At 50.1% G+C, this 19,736-nt stretch overlaps 1 protein-coding gene across 1 annotated transcript in view; it reads right to left on the minus strand.

The window, feature by feature from the left end:
* Nucleotides 1–14,074, minus strand: part of LPAR3 (lysophosphatidic acid receptor 3) — a 48,042-nt gene extending 33,968 nt beyond the window's left edge. Inside the window, exon 1 of the mRNA XM_063427135.1 lies at nt 13,324–14,074. Coding sequence (XP_063283205.1) covers nt 13,324–14,059 — 736 coding nt within the window. The 5' untranslated portion in view covers nt 14,060–14,074. The remainder of the gene's footprint in view (nt 1–13,323) is intronic.
* Between the last annotated feature and the right edge of the window lie 5,662 nt (nt 14,075–19,736).

A 19,736-nucleotide genomic window follows, 5' to 3' on the forward strand; every position in this document is an offset into this window, starting at 1 on the left:
CTTAAATAATTGTATCTCAATCTCTAAATTGAACTTTAATCACATACAGGAGGCTCTTGCAGGGTCTAGCAAGCTATTAACATAGCAGGGGATAAGAAAATCTTAAATAAACAGAACTTGCAATAAACAAAAAGCCTAAATAGGGCCGGACTGGGCCACCGGGATACCGGGAAATTTCCCGGTGGGCCGCGGCATCTGGGGGCTGCGCAAGTATGTGCCACCGGGTGGCCGGTCCGGTGGCACACTCAGAGGGGGGCCGGCGGCCGCGTTTCAGGCTGGAGCTGCCAGGCCGGATGGCAGCCTCGCCGGTCCGGCGGCACTCCTACTGCTGAGGGCTGACGGAGGAGGGAGCATGTCTTTACCATGCTCCCTCGCGGTTCCCACAATTCACAGCACGGATGCTGCTGTGAATTGTGGGAACCGCGAGGGAGCATGGTAGAGATATGCTCCCTCCCCCTTCAGCCCTCAGCAGTAGGAGTGCCGCCGGACCAGCGAGGCTGCAGTGTGGAACGCTGCCGGACCCCCTGACTCCTCTGCCGGCCCCCTGACTCTTCTAAGGTGGGTGGGGGAGATGGGGGGGGGGGTGAATAGAGAGAGAGACAGAGGGAATAGAGAGAGAGACAGAGGGGGTGGGGGGTGAATAGAGAGAGAGACAGAAGGGGTGGGGGCAGGGGCGGACTGAGAACCCTCAGGGCCCCCGGGCAAAATAAATCAAGGGCCCCCTTACAGGCCCCACCCATACTCCGCAGCAAGCGCCACCCATGTCCCGCCTCCATGCACTGCCTCCAGCCACACCCTACACAATCTTTAGACACAAGGAACAAAAGTGCAATAATCCCTTCAAGGCCCCAGTAGAGACTACAATTGAGGGCTAATGGGCCATGGAGGGGGGTCTTTCTAGCAGAGGCTATGTCAGTGTCCTTTAGAGAGTGTGTTAGAAAGAATCCCCTCCAGGCCCCATTAGAGACTACAATGGAGTCTAATAGGCTTGGAAGGGGGTCTTTCTAACAGAGGCCATCTCTGTGTCCCTGCTGGAAACAGTCGCCTCCAGGCCCCAGTAGAGACTACAATTGAGGGCTAATGGGCCATGGAGGGGGGGAGCATTCTAGCAGAGGCTATCTCAGTGTCCTTTAGAGAGAGTGTGTTAGAAAGAATTTCCTCCAGGTCCCATTAGAGACTACAATGGAGTCTAATGGGGCCTGGAGGGGGGTCTCTCCAACACTCTGGTTCCTATTCACAATATAGCAACACAACATAGCTGATACCTAGGCCAAGTTGGCTCCTCTTACCTTAATTACTGTTGCTGGCTGGCAGTCTGTGGGCTTGCTGGAAGGCTGTGGGCTTACTGGCTGCGGCTGGCAGGCTGTGGGCTTGCTGGCTACTGCTGGCAGGCTGTGGGCTTGCTGGCTACTGCCGGCAGGCTGTGGGCTTGCTGGCTACTGCCGGCAGGCTGTGGGCTTGCTGGCTGCGGCTGGCAGGCTGTGGGCTTGCTGGCTGCGGCTGGCAGGCTGTGGGCTTGCTGGCTGCGGCTGGCAGGCTGTGGCTTGCTGGCTGTGGCTTGCTGGCTGGCAGGCTGCGGGTTTGCTGGCTTTAAGCCTAACTGGTGGCCTGTAGGCTGGCTGGCTGTCTACTGGCCAGCCTGTGGGCTGGCTGGCCTGTGGGTTGGCTGGCTTGCTGGCTACTGGGGCACTCGTAGATTATTTAAAGAAATAATCCATGCACAATAACCACTACTACTCTGTGTAGTCGTTATGGTGCCAGGAGGGCCGGGCCCCCCTCCCAGAGTAAGTAGTCAAACCGTTTAAGAACAGTTTGACAACTTACCTGGGGTCTGCTGGGTATAGGAGCAGTGGTGCAATGTGTAAGGGGTGCAGTGTGTGTGAAAGGTTCAGTGTGTGTGAGGGGGTGTAGTGTGTGAATGTGTAGGGTGTGTGGGGCAATGTGTGTACGAGGGGGCTGTGTATGTGTGTGGCAATGTTAGTATGGGGGGCTGTGTGTGTGTGGGTGGGCAGTGTATGTGTGTGTGTGTGAGGCAATGTGTGTAAATGTGTATGGTGTGTGTGGGGGCAGTGTGTGTGTATGGGGGGCAGTGTGTGAATGTGTATGGTGTGTGGGGGCAGTGTGTTTATGGGGCTAAAGTTCACTCTCACCACTGCGACCACCAGGAATACCTGGTGGTCACAGTGTTGAGAGTGAACTCTAGCCCGTAGCTCCAGGGCTAGAGTTTACTCTCGCAAGAGCCGTAACGTTGCCGTGGTAACCGCGGCAACGATCTGTGCTCGCTCAAGAAGGACCCAGAGGAGCTGCAGGCTGAGCTCCCGGGTCCTCTCTTCCTCCCTCCCCTGCCGGCTGCCCGCACGGTGCCTGCGGACAGGGGAGGGGGCAATTGCCCTCCTCTTACTCCCCCCTCCCCCTCTTCTTACCCCCTTCTTACTCCCACTCTCTTCTTACTCTCCCCCTCTTCTTACTCCCCCCTCCCCCTCTCCTTACTCCCCCTTCTTACTCTCCCCTCTTCTTACTCCCCCTTCTTACTCTCCCCTCTTCTTACTCCCCCCTCCCCCTCTTCTTACTCCCCCCTCTTCTTACCCCCTCCCCCCTCTTCTTACCCCCTCCCCCCTCTTCTTACCCCCTCCCCGCTCTTCTTACCCCCCTCCCCCTCTTCTTACTCCCACCTCTTCTTACTCCTCCCTCTTCTTACTCCCCCCTCTTCTTACCCCCTCCCCCTCTTCTTACCCCATCCCCGCTCTTCTTACTCCCCCTTCCTCTTTTTACTCCCCCCTCCCCTCTTCTTACCCCCCCCTCTTCTTACTCTCCCCTCCCCCTCTTCTTACTCCCCCCTTCCTCTTTTACTCCCCCTCTTCTTACCCCCTTCTTACTCCCCCCTCCCTTCTTACCCCCTCTCTCTCTTCTTACCCCCCTCCCTCTCTCTTCTTACCCCCTCTCTTCTTACCCCCCTCCCTCTCTCTTTTTACCCCCCCTACTCCCCTCTCTCTTTTTACCCCCTCCCTCTCTCTTTTAACCACCCTCCCTCTCTCTTTTAACCTCCCCTCCCTCTCTCTTTTAACAACCCCCTCCTCTCTCTTTTAACAACCCCCTCCTCTCTCTTTTAACCCCCCTCCTCTCTCTTTTAACCCCCCCTCCTCTCTCTTTTAACCCCCCCCTCCTCTCTCTTTTAACCCCCCCTCCCTCTTTAACCCCCCCTCCCTCTTTTAACCCCCCCCTCCCTCTTTTAACCCCCCCTCCTCTCTCTTTTAACCCCCCCTCCTCTCTCTTTTAACCCCCCCTCCCTCTCTCTTTTAACCCCCCCCTCCCTCTCTCTTTTAACCCACCCCTCCTCTCTCTTTTAACCCCACCTCCTCTCTCTTTTAACCCCCCCTCCTCTCTCTTTTAACCCCCCCCTCCCTCTCTCTCTCTTTTAACCCCCCCCCTCCCTCTCTCTCTCTTTTAACCCCCTCCCCGTAGCGTGGCCGAGCTGCTCTGCGTCCGCGGTGCCGGCCGGATTGATAGGAAGGTGCACACACACTGAGTGTGCACCTTCCTGTCAGTCCGGCCGGGTACAGGAAACAGAAACTTCCAGGAGTTTCTGTTTCCTGTACCCGGCCGGACTGACAGGAAGGTGCACACTCAGTGTGTGTGCACCTTCCTATCAATTCGGCCGGCACCGCGGACGCAGAGCAGCTCGGCCACGCTACGGGGAGGGGAGGTGAGAAGCTGCAGCCGCCTGAGCGCTCTTAAGAGAGCGCTCAGGCGGCTGCAGCATTTAAAGGGGCGGCCGGGCCCCCTAATGGCGGGCCCCCCTCCCGGCCGGGCCCTCGGACCATGTCCGAAGTGCCCGACCGGTCAGTCCGCCCCTGGGTGGGGGGGATGAATAGAGAGAGAGACAGAGAGGGTGGGGGGGATGAATAGAGAGAGAGACAGAGGGGATGGGGGGAATAGAGAGAGAGACAGAGGGGGTGGGGGGGAATAGAGAGAGAGACAAAGGGGGTGGGGGGGATGAATAGAGAGAGAGACAGAGGGGATGGGGGTGAATAGAGAGAGAGACAGAGGGGGTGGGGGGTGAATAGAGAGAGAGACAGAGGGGGTGGGGGGTGAATAGAGAGAGAGACAGAGGGGGTGGGGGTGAATACAGAGAGAGAGACAGAGGGGATGGGGGGTGAATAGAGAGAGACAGAGGGGATGGGGGGGTGAATAGAGAGAGACAGAGGGGATAGGGGGTGAATAGAGAGAGAGACAGAGGGGATGGGGGGGGAATAGAGAGAGAGACAGAGGGGGTGGGGGGGTGAATAGAGAGAGAGACAGAGGGGGTGGGGGGTGAATAGAGAGAGAGAGACAGAGGGGGTGGGGGGGTGAATAGAGAGAGAGAGAGAGAGAGAGACAGAGGGGGTGGGGGTGAATAGAGAGAGAGAGACAGAGGGGGTGGGGGTGAATAGAGAGAGAGACAGAGGGGTGGGGGGGTGAATAGAGAGAGAGAGAGACAGAGGGGGTGGGGGGTGAATAGAGAGAGAGACAGAGGGGGTGGGGGTGAATAGAGAGAGAGACAGAGGGGTTGGGGGGTGAATAGAGAGAGATACAGAGGGAATAGGGGGGTTAATAGAGAGAGAGACAGAGGGAATGGGGGGGGGGTGAATAGAGAGAGAGACAGGTGCCACAGGGAAAGGAGGGAGAAAGAGACAGAGGGGGAGGGAGAGTGCCACAGGGAAAGGAGGGAGAAAGAGACAGAGGGGGGAGAGTGAGACACAAGGGGAGAAAGAGAGGCAAATAGAGAGAGACAGAGGGGGAGGGAGAGTGCCACAGGGAAACGGGGGAGAGTGAGACACAAGGGGAGAAAGAGGGGTGAATAGAGCGAGACAGAGGGGTTGGGAGAGTGCCACAGGGAAAGGAGGGAGAAAGATACAGAGGGGGGAGAGTGAGATACAAGGGGAGAAAGAGAGGCAAATAGAGAGAGACAGAGGGGGGAGAGTGCCACAGGGAAAGGGAGGAGAGTGAGACACAAGGGGAGAAAGAGGGGTGAATAGAGCGAGACAGAGGGGTTGGGAGAGTGCCACAGGGAAAGGAGGGAGAAAGATACAGAGGGGGGAGAGTGAGATACAAAGGGAGAAATAGGGGTGAATAGAGAGAGACAGGTGCCACAGGGAAAGGAGGGAGAAAGAGACAGAGGGGGAGGGAGAGTGCCACAGGGAAAGGAGGGAGAAAGAGACAGAGGGGGAGGGAGAGTGCCACAGGGAAAGGAGGGAGAAAGAGACAGAGGGGGGAGAGTGAGACACAAGGGGAGAAAGAGAGGCAAATAGAGAGAGACAGAGGGGGAGGGAGAGTGCCACAGGGAAAGGGGGGAGAGTGAGACACAAGGGGAGAAAGAGGGGTGAATAGAGCGAGACAGAGGGGTTGGGAGAGTGCCACAGGGAAAGGAGGGAGAAAGATACAGAGGGGGGAGAGTGAGATACAAAGGGAGAAATAGGGGTGAATAGAGAGAGACAGTGCCACAGGGAAAGGGGGGGAGAAAGAGACAGAGGGGGGAGAGTGAGACACAAGGGGAGAAAGAGGGGTGAATAGAGAGAGACAGAGGGGGGGGGGGAGAGTGCCACAGGGAAACTCTAGCCCTGGAGCTACGGGCTAGAGTTCACTCTCACCACTGCAACCACCAGGGATTCATTGGCGGATCCAGGGGGGGGGCAACGGGGCAATTGCCCCCCCCGAGAAAGTATTGCTGCCTGAGGCTCTCCCCTGCCGGTCCATGCAGGGCTGGTGCCCTGCTGATTGCCTTCACGGACCGGAGGGGAGATCAGTGATCTCCCTCCCCGGTCCACAGGCAGATTGCTGGGCGGCCGGCAGGGGAGGGAGTGAGAGAGAGAACCCGGGGGAGCTCTTACCTGCAGCTCCGCCGGGTTCTCCTCTCGCGAGCACGGAGCGTTACCATGGCAACGCTCCGTTCTCGCGAGAGTGAACTCTAGCCTGAGCTGCAGGTTAGAGTTCACTCCCCCACTAGAACCACAAGGGAATGGAAGAGAAAGCAGTGTCTCCCCCTCCCTCAGCAAAGGTAGGTAGGAAGGGAGGGGGGACATTAGCTTTATTTATTTAATAATTAAAACCAAAAAAATATATCTTTAACCTGCCTCCCCATCCCCTCACACACTGCACCACACACAGCCCCCCCTTACATACACAGCACCTCTTCCACACACAGCTCCCCCTTACCTACACAGCCCCCCTTCCACACACAGCCCCCCCTTACCTACACAGCCCCCTTCCACACACAGCCCCCCTTACCTAAACAGCCCCCCTTCCACACACAGCCCCCCTTACCTAAACAGCCCCCCTTCCACACACAGCCCCCCTTACCTAAACAGCCCCCCTTCCACACACAGCCCCCCTTACCTACACAGCCCTCCTTACATACACAGCCCCCCTTCCACACACAGCCCCCCCTTACCTACACAGCCCCCCTTACCTACACAGCCCCCCTTACCTACACAGCCCCCCTTACCTACACAGCCCCCCTTACCTACACAGCCCCTCTTACCTACACAGCCCCCCTTCCATACACAGCCCCCCTTCCACACACAGCCCCCCCTTACATACACAGCCCCTCTTCCACACACAGCCCCCCTTACCTACACAGCCCCCCTTACATACACAGCCCCCTTCCACACACAGCCCCCCTTCCACACACAGCCCCCCTTACATACACAGCCCCCCTTACATACACAGTCCCCCTTACACACACAGCCCCCCACCCTTACCTACACAGCCCCCCTTACATACACAGCCCCCTTCCACACACAGCCCCCCCTTACATACACAGCCCCTCTTCCACACACAGCCCCCCCTTACATACACAGCCCCCTTCCACACACAGCCCCCCTTCCACACACAGCCCCCCTTCCACACACAGCCCCCCTTACCTACACAGCCCCCCTTACCTACACAGCCCCCCTTACCTACACAGCCCCCCCTTACCTACACAGCCCCCCCTTACCTACACAGCCCCCCCTTACCTACACAGCCCCCCTTATATACACAACCCCCCTTATATACACAGCCCCCCTTACATACACAGCCCCCCCCTTACATACACAGCCCCTCTTCCACACACAGCCCCCCTTACCTACACAGCCCCCCTTACCTACACAGCCCCCCTTACCTACACAGCCCCCCCTTACCTACACAGCCCCCCCTTACCTTCACAGCCCCCCCTTACCTACACAGCCCCCCCTTACCTACACAGCCCCCCTTACCTACACAGCCCCCCCTTCCACACACAGCCCCCCTTACATACACAGCCCCCCCTTACATACACAGCCCCTCTTGCACACACAGCCCCCCTTCCACACACAGCCCCCCCTTATATACACAACCCCCCTTATATACACAGCCCCCCTTACATACACAGCCTCTCTTACACACACAGCCCCCCCTTACACACACAGCCCCCCTCACACACACAGCCCCCCTCACACACACAGCCCCCCTTACACACACACACACTTACATACACAGCCCCCCCCCCTACCACACACAGGGCCCCCTTACACACACAGCCCTCCTCTTACACACACTGCCCCAATACACACACAGCGCCCCATACATACACACACAAACACACTGCACCCTTAACACACAAACACACCGCTCCCAATATACAAATTGCTACCCCATACATACACTGCACCCCCTCACACACGCACTACCCCTCCATACACATACTGCGACCCTCACATACACTGCACCACTCACACACACACACTACAGCCACTATCCCAGCAGACCCTGGGTAAGTTATCAAACGTTTTTTTTAAACGGTTTGACTACTTACACTAGGAGGACACCACAGCAAATCCTGGCACCAAAACCACTACAGAGAGCTGTAGTGGTTATTGTGCCTGGATTGTTTCTTAAAATGATCTGCCAGTGCCCCTCCCGAGATTAGCTTCTGGATCCGCCACTGCAGGGATTCCTGGTGGTCCAAGTGGTGAGAGTGAACTCTAGCCCCATACACATTCACACACTGCCCCCCATACACACCATTGGCGGATCCAGGGGGGGGGCAACGGGGCAATTGCCCCCCCCGAGAAAGTATTGCTGCCTGAGGCTCTCCCCTGCCGGTCCATGCAGGGCTGGTGCCCTGCTGATTGCCTTCACGGACCGGAGGGGAGATCAGTGATCTCCCTCCCCGGTCCACAGGCAGATTGCTGGGCGGCCGGCAGGGGAGGGAGTGAGAGAGAGAACCCGGGGGAGCTCTTACCTGCAGCTCCGCCGGGTTCTCCTCTCGCGAGCACGGAGCGTTACCATGGCAACGCTCCGTTCTCGCGAGAGTGAACTCTAGCCTGAGCTGCAGGTTAGAGTTCACTCCCCCACTAGAACCACAAGGGAATGGAAGAGAAAGCAGTGTCTCCCCCTCCCTCAGCAAAGGTAGGTAGGAAGGGAGGGGGGACATTAGCTTTATTTATTTAATAATTAAAACCAAAAAAATATATCTTTAACCTGCCTCCCCATCCCCTCACACACTGCACCACACACAGGCCCCCCTTACATACACAGCACCTCTTCCACACACAGCTCCCCCTTACCTACACAGCCCCCCTTCCACACACAGCCCCCCCTTACCTACACAGCCCCCTTCCACACACAGCCCCCCTTACCTAAACAGCCCCCCTTCCACACACAGCCCCCCTTACCTAAACAGCCCCCCTTCCACACACAGCCCCCCTTACCTAAACAGCCCCCCTTCCACACACAGCCCCCCTTACCTACACAGCCCTCCTTACATACACAGCCCCCCTTCCACACACAGCCCCCCCTTACCTACACAGCCCCCCTTACCTACACAGCCCCCCTTACCTACACAGCCCCCCTTACCTACACAGCCCCTCTTACCTACACAGCCCCCCTTCCATACACAGCCCCCCTTCCACACACAGCCCCCCCTTACATACACAGCCCCTCTTCCACACACAGCCCCCCTTACCTACACAGCCCCCCTTACATACACAGCCCCCTTCCACACACAGCCCCCCTTCCACACACAGCCCCCCTTACATACACAGCCCCCCTTACATACACAGTCCCCCTTACACACACAGCCCCCCACCCTTACCTACACAGCCCCCCTTACATACACAGCCCCCTTCCACACACAGCCCCCCCTTACATACACAGCCCCTCTTCCACACACAGCCCCCCCTTACATACACAGCCCCCTTCCACACACAGCCCCCCTTCCACACACAGCCCCCCTTCCACACACAGCCCCCCTTACCTACACAGCCCCCCTTACCTACACAGCCCCCCTTACCTACACAGCCCCCCCTTACCTACACAGCCCCCCCTTACCTACACAGCCCCCCCTTACCTACACAGCCCCCCTTATATACACAACCCCCCTTATATACACAGCCCCCCTTACATACACAGCCCCCCCCTTACATACACAGCCCCTCTTCCACACACAGCCCCCCTTACCTACACAGCCCCCCTTACCTACACAGCCCCCCTTACCTACACAGCCCCCCCTTACCTACACAGCCCCCCCTTACCTTCACAGCCCCCCCTTACCTACACAGCCCCCCCTTACCTACACAGCCCCCCTTACCTACACAGCCCCCCCTTCCACACACAGCCCCCCTTACATACACAGCCCCCCCTTACATACACAGCCCCTCTTGCACACACAGCCCCCCTTCCACACACAGCCCCCCCTTATATACACAACCCCCCTTATATACACAGCCCCCCTTACATACACAGCCTCTCTTACACACACAGCCCCCCCTTACACACACAGCCCCCCTCACACACACAGCCCCCCTCACACACACAGCCCCCCTTACACACACACACACTTACATACACAGCCCCCCCCCCCTACCACACACAGGGCCCCCTTACACACACAGCCCTCCTCTTACACACACTGCCCCAATACACACACAGCGCCCCATACATACACACACAAACACACTGCACCCTTAACACACAAACACACCGCTCCCAATATACAAATTGCTACCCCATACATACACTGCACCCCTCTCACACACGCACTACCCCTCCATACACATACTGCGACCCTCACATACACTGCACCACTCACACACACACACTACAGCCACTATCCCAGCAGACCCTGGGTAAGTTATCAAACGTTTTTTTTAAACGGTTTGACTACTTACACTAGGAGGACACCACAGCAAATCCTGGCACCAAAACCACTACAGAGAGCTGTAGTGGTTATTGTGCCTGGATTGTTTCTTAAAATGATCTGCCAGTGCCCCTCCCGAGATTAGCTTCTGGATCCGCCACTGATACACACACACAAACTCCCATACACACATTGCCCTACACACACAGCCACCCATACACACATTGCCCCACGCACCCTACACACTGAACCTTTCACACAAACTGCACCCCTCACACATTGCACCACTGCTCCTATACCCTACTACAGCCCCATATCCCAGCAGACCCCAGGTAAGTTGTCAAACTGTACTTAAACGGTTTGACTATTTACTCTGGGAGCGGGTCCCGGCACAACTGGCACCATACCCACTACACAGAGCAGTAGTGGTTATTGTGCACGGATTATTTCTTTAAATAATCTATTGGTTCCCCCTCCTGAGATCAGGCTCTGGATCCGCCACTGATTATATATATATATATATATATATATAATTATGCCTATAATATTTACACATATATTAATGTACATTTATATATGCATAATACACTGAGAAATGTCATTGATATGTACAATATGTAATAAGCAGATATTGGCCCAGTCTTGTTGCTAGGTACATACTCCAGCACAATAACATATTTAAAGTGAAGAGCGCACCCACAGAACCTCAAAATAAACAAGATACCGTAATTTTTTACAGTTGTGCCCTACATACATTCACCATTTCAGTCCCATTACCAAGCTTTCCTTAATATGTCATGGTAGTTGGACTGAAACATTGATTACATGCAAAGGCACGTCTGCTTAAAATAAATCTGCACTCTTTTTTTTTAAGCCTATATGTGCTTTTTTTCACGTTGGAGTAATAATTTTAATTTTAAGTTATCTTTTCTAACTCTGTATCGGCACACTGTGCTGGCGCGACGCATTATGGGGCTGGTAAATAATTTTTTTCCAGGGCTGCTTTTAATTCCCAGTCCGGCCCTGAATAGGGCTCTCTTTACAGGAAGTGTTTATGGAAGGCTGTGCAAGTCACATGCAGGGAGGTGTGACTAGGGTTCATAAACAAAGGGATTTAACTCCTAAATGGCAGAGGATTTAGCAGTGAGGCTGCAGGGGCATGTTCTATACACCAAAACTGCTTCATTAAGCTAAAGTTGTTCAGGTGACTATAGTGTCCCTTTAATTGAACTTTAATTCCATACAGGAGGCTCCTGCAGACTCTAGCAGGCAATTAACAAGCAGGAGATAAGCACTATAAAATGTAAACGAAAACCAATTCTTTCCTTTGAATTTGATAAAGCTGACGCACTGGCTCTCAGTTTATCCACCACCATTCTTACACGCGGGTTTTAATTATGTGCTAAGTACAAACTGTGTGAAGGATTTCGCTGCTTTATTCTCGAGTCCTGAAAGCAAACAACTGCTAAATAATGAATAAACCTTCCCCAGCCTTCATGAAACCCTTTAGAAATTCTTACATAATTGATGATCTACGAGCACAGATAATGGGGGTCTGCCCCGAAAACATGTTTTTACATTTACTGCTAGTTTGTCCTGGGAAATGTGGCCAGTAAAAAACATTATTGTATTATTGTGCATTATTGAAGACAAATGGAGATTAACCCCTTTGTTGCCTGCGTGTTTGCATAGTGATAACACTGATTTGAAATGAGACGTATCACAGCATAACTCTTATGTCACATTTAATAGGTGTGACTAATTAAAAAATGTCAAAATACTGCTTATAGTGAACTTGCAAGAAGTCCAGAGGCATTTTTGTATCTTTCTAAACATTCCACCTGAATGTAAATTGTCGTCATGTTTGAATGACGCCCACATATGGCGAGGAAATCACAGTTCCAACCTTCCTACCAAACAGGTTATAGCAGCCTGCAAAGAATCTCTGCAGTGTACGGAGTACGTTCATCCCATCTTACAGCCACGTGACCCACCACACAGATAGCAAAATACTATGAAACAAATGGGACTTAATGGTCTAAAGATTCAAATAGTGAATAAAGTTACACAACCAGAAAATAAACAACAATTAAATACAACACAAGGTTTAACAAAAACACATAATAAAAAAAGGAAAAAAGGACTTATGGGGCAAGCAATCAGGAAATCACAGACAATAACCAATTACTAACCAAGAAATAAACGGCAGGTTCTGTACTATAAATAAGATGTTATCGTTACTCAATTCTGACATTTTATTTAAGGTTTTGTGTTATGTTTAACCCGAATCACGCCCATTTGGTTTAATAGATTGTACCCAACCCTAAACAGTCTGCGTAACCCCAATGCTAACACTAACAATATTGTATTAATATGATGGCATCACCGATCCCTACCCCCAGAGGAACCAACCCAATGCTAACACTAACAATATTGTGTTAAAATGGTGGCATCACCGATCCCTACCCCCAGAGGAACCAACCCAATGCTAACACTAACAATATTGTGTTAAAATGGTGGCATCACCGATCCCTACCCCCAGAGGAACCAACCAAATGCTAACACTAACGATATTGTGTTTAAATGGTGGCATCACCGATCCCTACCCCCAGAGGAACCAACCCAATGCTAACACTAACAATATTGTGTTAAAATGATGGCATCACCGATCCCTACCCCCAGAGGAATCCAGCAGTTCCCATGGAGATTACTCACTAATAGAGCTATGTTAATAAATAACCCCAGAACTCATTAATAAATAGTTAAAAACACTGAAAAGCCAAGGACAAATTTGGGATGGTGATCTGAAAGAACATTATCGACAGGTAGGTTAGTGCAGCCAATGAACTGACAGAAACAACTTCTGAAATGCAGAACTAAATGGCTGATACAGCGCACACAGATCAGCAGAACTAACATGGTATGGATTACATGGTCTTAACCCCTTAAGGACACATGACATAAGTGACATGTTATGTTTCCCTTTTATTCCAGAAGTTTGGTCCTTAAGGGGTTAAAGGGGTCACCGGGAATGTTCCCGCTCGTTATTGGGGACGACATGCCAGATTTTGAATGCCCATTTTTGGGGGATTTTGTTAATTGTACAAACTCTTAGCCCTCTGGTTCGATGACAACCCAACAGCCACCTCTCTGGGAATTTGTTATTGGCTGGAAGCTGAATGTCTTACCTAACACAGCCATGACTGTCTTCATTAATTTGATGGGTGTCCTCTTCCGACTGATTGAGCCAGTGGTGTGTGGAGATAGAACATTGGTCTTCCTCTGGACATACATATAGATTCTCAGGTAGACAATGACCATAATGAAGAAGGCCACCAAGTTAGACACGGCCCAAAAGGTCAGATAACTCCTGCTGTAAATGGGGGCGAGGGTGGAGCAAGTTGTTATGTTGCAGATGCAATTCCACCCAAGGGTAGGTAGAGCCCCCATAAAAATTGCAGTTGCCCAAATGAAGAAAATGAGGCAGGTCACCCTTCTTTTGGTCAGATTGCTGTGAATTCTCATTCGCACTATACACATATGTCGCTCCACAGCAATTATCAACAAACTGGTTAAAGAGGCCGACATGCTTGTGTCTAAGAGGCCTTGACGTAAGAACCAGCGATGAACGGTGAGTGTTTTGGAAACAGGGCCTGTGTGAAACATAAGGAACACGTAAGCAATACCCGCAAAAAAGTCTGCGGCAGCTAAGTTGGCGAGCAGGTAATAGAAGGGGAAGTGGAAACGTTTGTTTTTAATCACAGCTGCAATAACCAACAAGTTCGAGACAAAAATGAAAAAACAGCAGCAGGCGCCAAAGCACAACATGAGGATGAGTTTGGTCCCGGACCAGTCATGTTCCATCTGGGAGTTGCTTAGATTGTAGAAGAAGTCCATGCGTTTGTCATAATAACAGTGGTTCATCCTGACGTGCACAGAGCATCCTGCGAGGAAGAAAAGAACCGACAAAAACATGAAGCACCGTAATAAACAACAGACACGCAGCAATATGATAAACACAACTTTTTAGCGCTCTCCTACGCCTGCAGTTAGAACAGAATATGGGGCCCTTAGGAGCAAGTCCAGGCATTGATTGTGCAAACATCCATTGTGTGTGTTAATAGTATAGTGTAATATATCATAATAGTGTTTTAACCCATTATATACACATTGTTAGCTTTAATTGGAATCATATATCTATGTATTACAATAAACCACATCCAGCCCCTTTCACTCCGAGTCGAACCTCGGTGAGAAATACATCTCGTATGAAAAGAAAACCCGAAACTCCGCAAAGTATTAAATAAAACAGAAACCTTTATTTCAGGTCTTATACAGATACATAGCCCACAGACAGAGAAATCTCCAATCAATGACATCTGATTAAATAATTGACACAATGTTATATCGAATACATTTATAAAGAGATGCCATTGTGCCCATGTTTCGGCCACTGTTTCGACCCATGTTTAGGCCCATGTTTCGGCCCATGTTTCAGCCCATGTGTCGACCCATGTTTCGGCCCATGTTTCGACCCATGTTTTGGCCCATGTTTCGACCCATGTTTCGGCCCATGTTTCGACCCATGTTTTGGCCCATGTTTCGACCCATGTCTCGACCCATGTTTGGACCCATGTTTCGGCCCATGTTTCGACCCATGTTTCGGCCCATGTTTCGACCCATGTTTCGGCCCATGTTTCGACCCATGTTTCGGCCCATGTTTCGACCCATGTTTCGGCCCATGTTTCGACCAATGTTTTGGCCCATGTTTCGACCCATGTCTCGACCCATGTTTGGACCCATGTTTCGGCCCATGTTTCGACCCATGTTTCGGCACATGTTTCGGCCCATGTTTCGACCCATGTTTCGGCCCATGTTTCGACCTCTCTCAGGAGTTCAGTTTGTCAGTGAAACATGATTCCTATTACCCTCCATGCGTTTTTTGGAGAAAGCAGCTGAAAGAACAAAGAGGATTTCCTTTCAATGTGCATTCTATGGATCACGTCTACTTACTGTACGGCAGTGCACCCCGTGCTCAAAGTTCGTTATGTTTATGTGGACTCTGAGTTGGGGAATTTACAGGGTTATATTAGCAGGGACTCCTTAAGAGTCCTTAACCCTAACCCTTGCCATTCACACTGGGAAAGGAAACATTTAATCTAGATTTTTGATCATTCTTTGTGTATTTCAGCCATTGGGTTTCTGACACAGACAAACTCCCCGTTAGGAAAAGGTCGGATCCAAGGTTGGTACGGGGAATAACTGGGTTCTATCCACTTCTTCCTAAATCCCTGCTGGTTCTGTGTAAATCAGACCCACGGAGCTCATACCCAGAGCTCATTGTGCAGACATACGGCGATGCTAACCATACACACAGCTACCAGAGCCATGTCTAATGCAGAACATACCTAGAAAGAGAGCAGGATGGGAAGCTAGAGGATGGAAGAATAAGAAAATATTACATTATAGAATGGGTAGTATATATATGGAATAGCCTTCCAGTGGAAGCAGTAACAGTGATATAGAAAGGGCAGTAGATACCTGGAATGTTCTTCCAGTGGGAGCAGTAACAGTGATATAGAAAGGGTAGTAGATACCTGGAATAGCCTTCCAGTGGGAGCAGTAACAATGATATAGAAAGGGTAGTAGATACCTGGAATGTTCTTCCAGTGGGAGCAGTAACAGTGATATAAGAAGGGTAGTAGATACCTGGAATAGCCTTCCAGTGGGAGCAGTAACAATGATATAGAAAGGGTAGTAGATACCTGGAATGTTCTTCCAGTGGGAGCAGTCCTTCCAGTGGGAGCAGTAACAGTGATAAAGAAAGGGTAGTAGATACCTGGAATAGCCTTGCAGTGGGAGCAGTAACAGTGATATAAGAAGGGTAGTAGATACCTGGAATAGCCTTGCAGTGGGAGCAGTAACAGTGATATAGAAAGGGTAGTAGATACCTGGAATAGCCTTCCAGTGGGAGCAGTAACAATGATATAGAAAGGGTAGTAGATACCTGGAATGTTCTTCCAGTGGGAGCAGTAACAGTGATATAAGAAGGGTAGTAGATACCTGGAATAGCCTTGCAGTGGGAGCAGTAACAGTGATATAAGAAGGGTAGTAGATACCTGGAATAGCCTTGCAGTGGGAGCAGTAACAGTGATATAGAAAGGGTAGTAGATACCTGGAATAGCCTTCCAGTGGGAGCAGTAACAATGATATAGAAAGGGTAGTAGATACCTGGAATGTTCTTCCAGTGGGAGCAGTAACAGTGATATAAGAAGGGTAGTAGATACCTGGAATAGCCTTCCAGTGGGAGCAGTAACAATGATATAGAAAGGGTAGTAGATACCTGGAATGTTCTTCCAGTGGGAGCAGTAACAGTGATATAGAAAGGGTAGTAGATACCTGGAATGTCCTTCCAGTGGGAGCAGTAACAGTGATATAGAAAGCGTAGTAGATACCTGGAATGTTCTTCCAGTGGGAGCAGTAACAGTGATATAGAAAGGGTAGTAGATACCTGGAATAGCCTTCCAGTGGGAGCAGTAACAGTGATATTGAAAGGGTAGTAGATACCTGGAATAGCCTTCCAGTGGGAGCAGTAACAGTGATATAGAAAGGGTAGTAGATACCTGGAATGTTCTTCCAGTGGGAGCAGTAACAGCCATATAGAAAGGGTAGTAGGTACCTGGAATAGCCTTCAAGTGGGAGCGGTAACAGTGATATAGAAAGGGTAGTAGATACCTGGAATAACCTTCCAGTGGGAGTAACCGTGATATAGAAAGGGTAGTAGATACCTGGAATAGCCTTCCAGTGGGAGCAGTAATAGTGATATAGAAAGGGTAGTAGATACCTGAAATAGCCTTCCAGTGGATGCAGTAACCGTGATATAGAAAGGGTAGTAGATACCTGGAATAGCCTTCCAGTGGGAGCAGTAACAGTGATATAGAAAGGGTAGTTGATACCTGGAATAGCCTTCCAGTGGGAGCAGTAACAGCCATATAGAAAGGGTAGTAGATACCTGGAATAGCCTTCCAGTGGGAGCAGTAACAGCCATATAGAAAGGGTAGTAGGTACCTGGAATAGCCTTCAAGTGGGAGCGGTAACAGTGATATAGAAAGGGTAGTAGATACCTGGAATAGCCTTCCAGTGAGACCAGTAACAGTGATATAGAAAGGGTAGTAGATACCTGAAATAGCCTTCCAGTGGATGCAGTAACAGTGATATAGAAAGGGTAGTAGATACCTGAAATAGCCTTCCAGTGGGAGCAGTAACAGCCATATAGAAAGGGTAGTAGATACCTGGAATAGCCTTCCAGTGGGAGCAGTAACAGCCATATAGAAAGGGTAGTAGATACCTGGAATGTTCTTCCAGTGGGAGCAGTAACAGTGATATAGAAAGAGTAGCAGATACCTGGAATAGCCTTCCAGTGGGAGTAACCGTGATATAGAAAGGGTAGTAGATACCTGGAATAGCCTTCCAGTGGGAGCAGTAATAGTGATATAGAAAGGGTAGTAGATACCTGAAATAGCCTTCCAGTGGATGCAGTAATCGTGATATAGAAAGGGTAGTAGATACCTGGAATAGCCTTCCAGTGGGAGCAGTAACAGTGATATAGAAAGGGTAGTAGATAGCTGGAACAGCCTTTCAGTGGAAGCAGTATCAGTGATATAGAAAGGGTAGTAGATACCTGGAATAGCCTTCCAGTGGCAGCAGTAACAGTGATATAGAAAGGGTAGTAGATACCTGGAATAACCTTCCAGTGGATGCAGTAACAGTGATATAGAAAGGGTAGTAGATACCTGAAATAGCCTTCCAGTGGGAGCAGTAACAGTGATATAGAAAGGGTAGTAGATACCTGGTATAGCCTTCCAGTGGGAGCACTAACAGTGATATAGAAAAGGTAGTAGATACCTGGAATAGCCTTCCAGTGGGACCAGTAACAGTGATATAGAAAGGGTAGTAGATACCTGGAATAGCCTTCCAGTGGGACCAGTAACAGTGATATAGAAAGGGTAGTAGATACCTGGAACAGCCTTTCAGTGGGAGCAGTAACAGTGATATAGAAAGGGTAGTAAATACCTGGAATAGCCTTTCAGTGGGAGCAGTAATAGTGATATAGAAAGGGTAGTGGATACCTGGTATAGCCTTTCAGTGGGAGCAGTAACAGTGATATAGACAGGGTAGTAGGTGCCTGGAATAGCCTCCCAGTGGGAGCAGTAACAGTGTTATAGAAAGGGCAGTAGATACCTGGAATAGCCTTCCAGTGGGAGCAGTAACAGTGATATAGAAAGGGTAGTAGATACCTGGAAAAGCCTTCCAGTGGGAGCAGTAACAGTGATATAGAAAGGGTAGTAGATACATGGAATAGCCTTCCAGTGGGAGCAGTAATAGTGATATAGAAAGGGTAGTAGATACCTGTAATAGCCTTCCAGTGTGAGTAGTAATGGCTAAAATAATGACAATTTTGGAGTGTATAAGACTTGGAGTGTTTATCAGATTACCTCAAACTATGGGTAAGGGTTGATGTCAGAGTTAAAACTAAGGTTAGAATTTGTATTCAAGTGTGTTTAAAGGTTTATAGCTACAGTTACAATTATTGATACATCAGCAATACATCCTGCAATACTTAATAGTGTTTGGGTTACAGTTAGGGTTAGAATTTAGATGGTTACATCTTGTCTACATTTTATTTCTGTCAGTGTGTCCCAGAATATTGTTACATTGTGTCTACATTCTATCACGGTCAGTGTGTCCCAGAATATTGTTACATTGTGACGACATTCTATTGCTGTCAGTGTGTCCCAGAATATTGTTACTTTGTGTCTACACTCTATTACGGTCAGTGTGTCCCAGAATATTGTTACATTGTGTCTACATTCTACTACTGTCAGTGTGTCCCAGAATATTGTTACATTGTGTCTACATTCTATCACGGTCAGTGTGTCCCAGAATATTGTTACATTGTGTCTACATGTTATCACTGTCAGTGTGTCCCAGAATATTGTTACATTGTGTCTACATGTTATCACTGTCAGTGTGTCCCAGAATATTGTTACATTGTGTCTACATGTTATCACTGTCAGTGTGTCCCAGAATATTGTTACATTGTGTCTACATGTTATCACTGTCAGTGTGTCCCAGAATATTGTTACATTGTGTCTACATGTTATCACTGTCAGTGTGTCCCAGAATATTGTTACATTGTGTCTACATGTTATCACTGTCAGTGTGTCCCAGAATATTTTTACATTGTGACTACATTCTATTGCTGTCAGTGTGTCCCAGAATATTGTTACTTTGTGTCTACATTCTATCACTGTCAGTGTGTCCCAGAATATTGTTACATTGTGTCTACATGTTATCACTGTCAGTGTGTCCCAGAATATTGTTACATTGTGTCTACATTCTATCACTGTCAGTGTGTCCCAGAATATTGTTACATTGTGTCTACATTCTATCACTGTCAGTGTGTCCCAGAATATTGTTACTTTGTGTCTACATTCTATCACTGTCAGTGTGTCCCAGAATATTGTTACATTGTGTCTACATTCTATCACTGTCAGTGTGTCCCAGAATATTGTTATATTGTGTCTACATTCTATTACTG

This window comes from Pelobates fuscus, chromosome 7, assembly GCF_036172605.1.
Source record: "Pelobates fuscus isolate aPelFus1 chromosome 7, aPelFus1.pri, whole genome shotgun sequence".
NCBI lineage: Eukaryota > Metazoa > Chordata > Amphibia > Anura > Pelobatidae > Pelobates > Pelobates fuscus.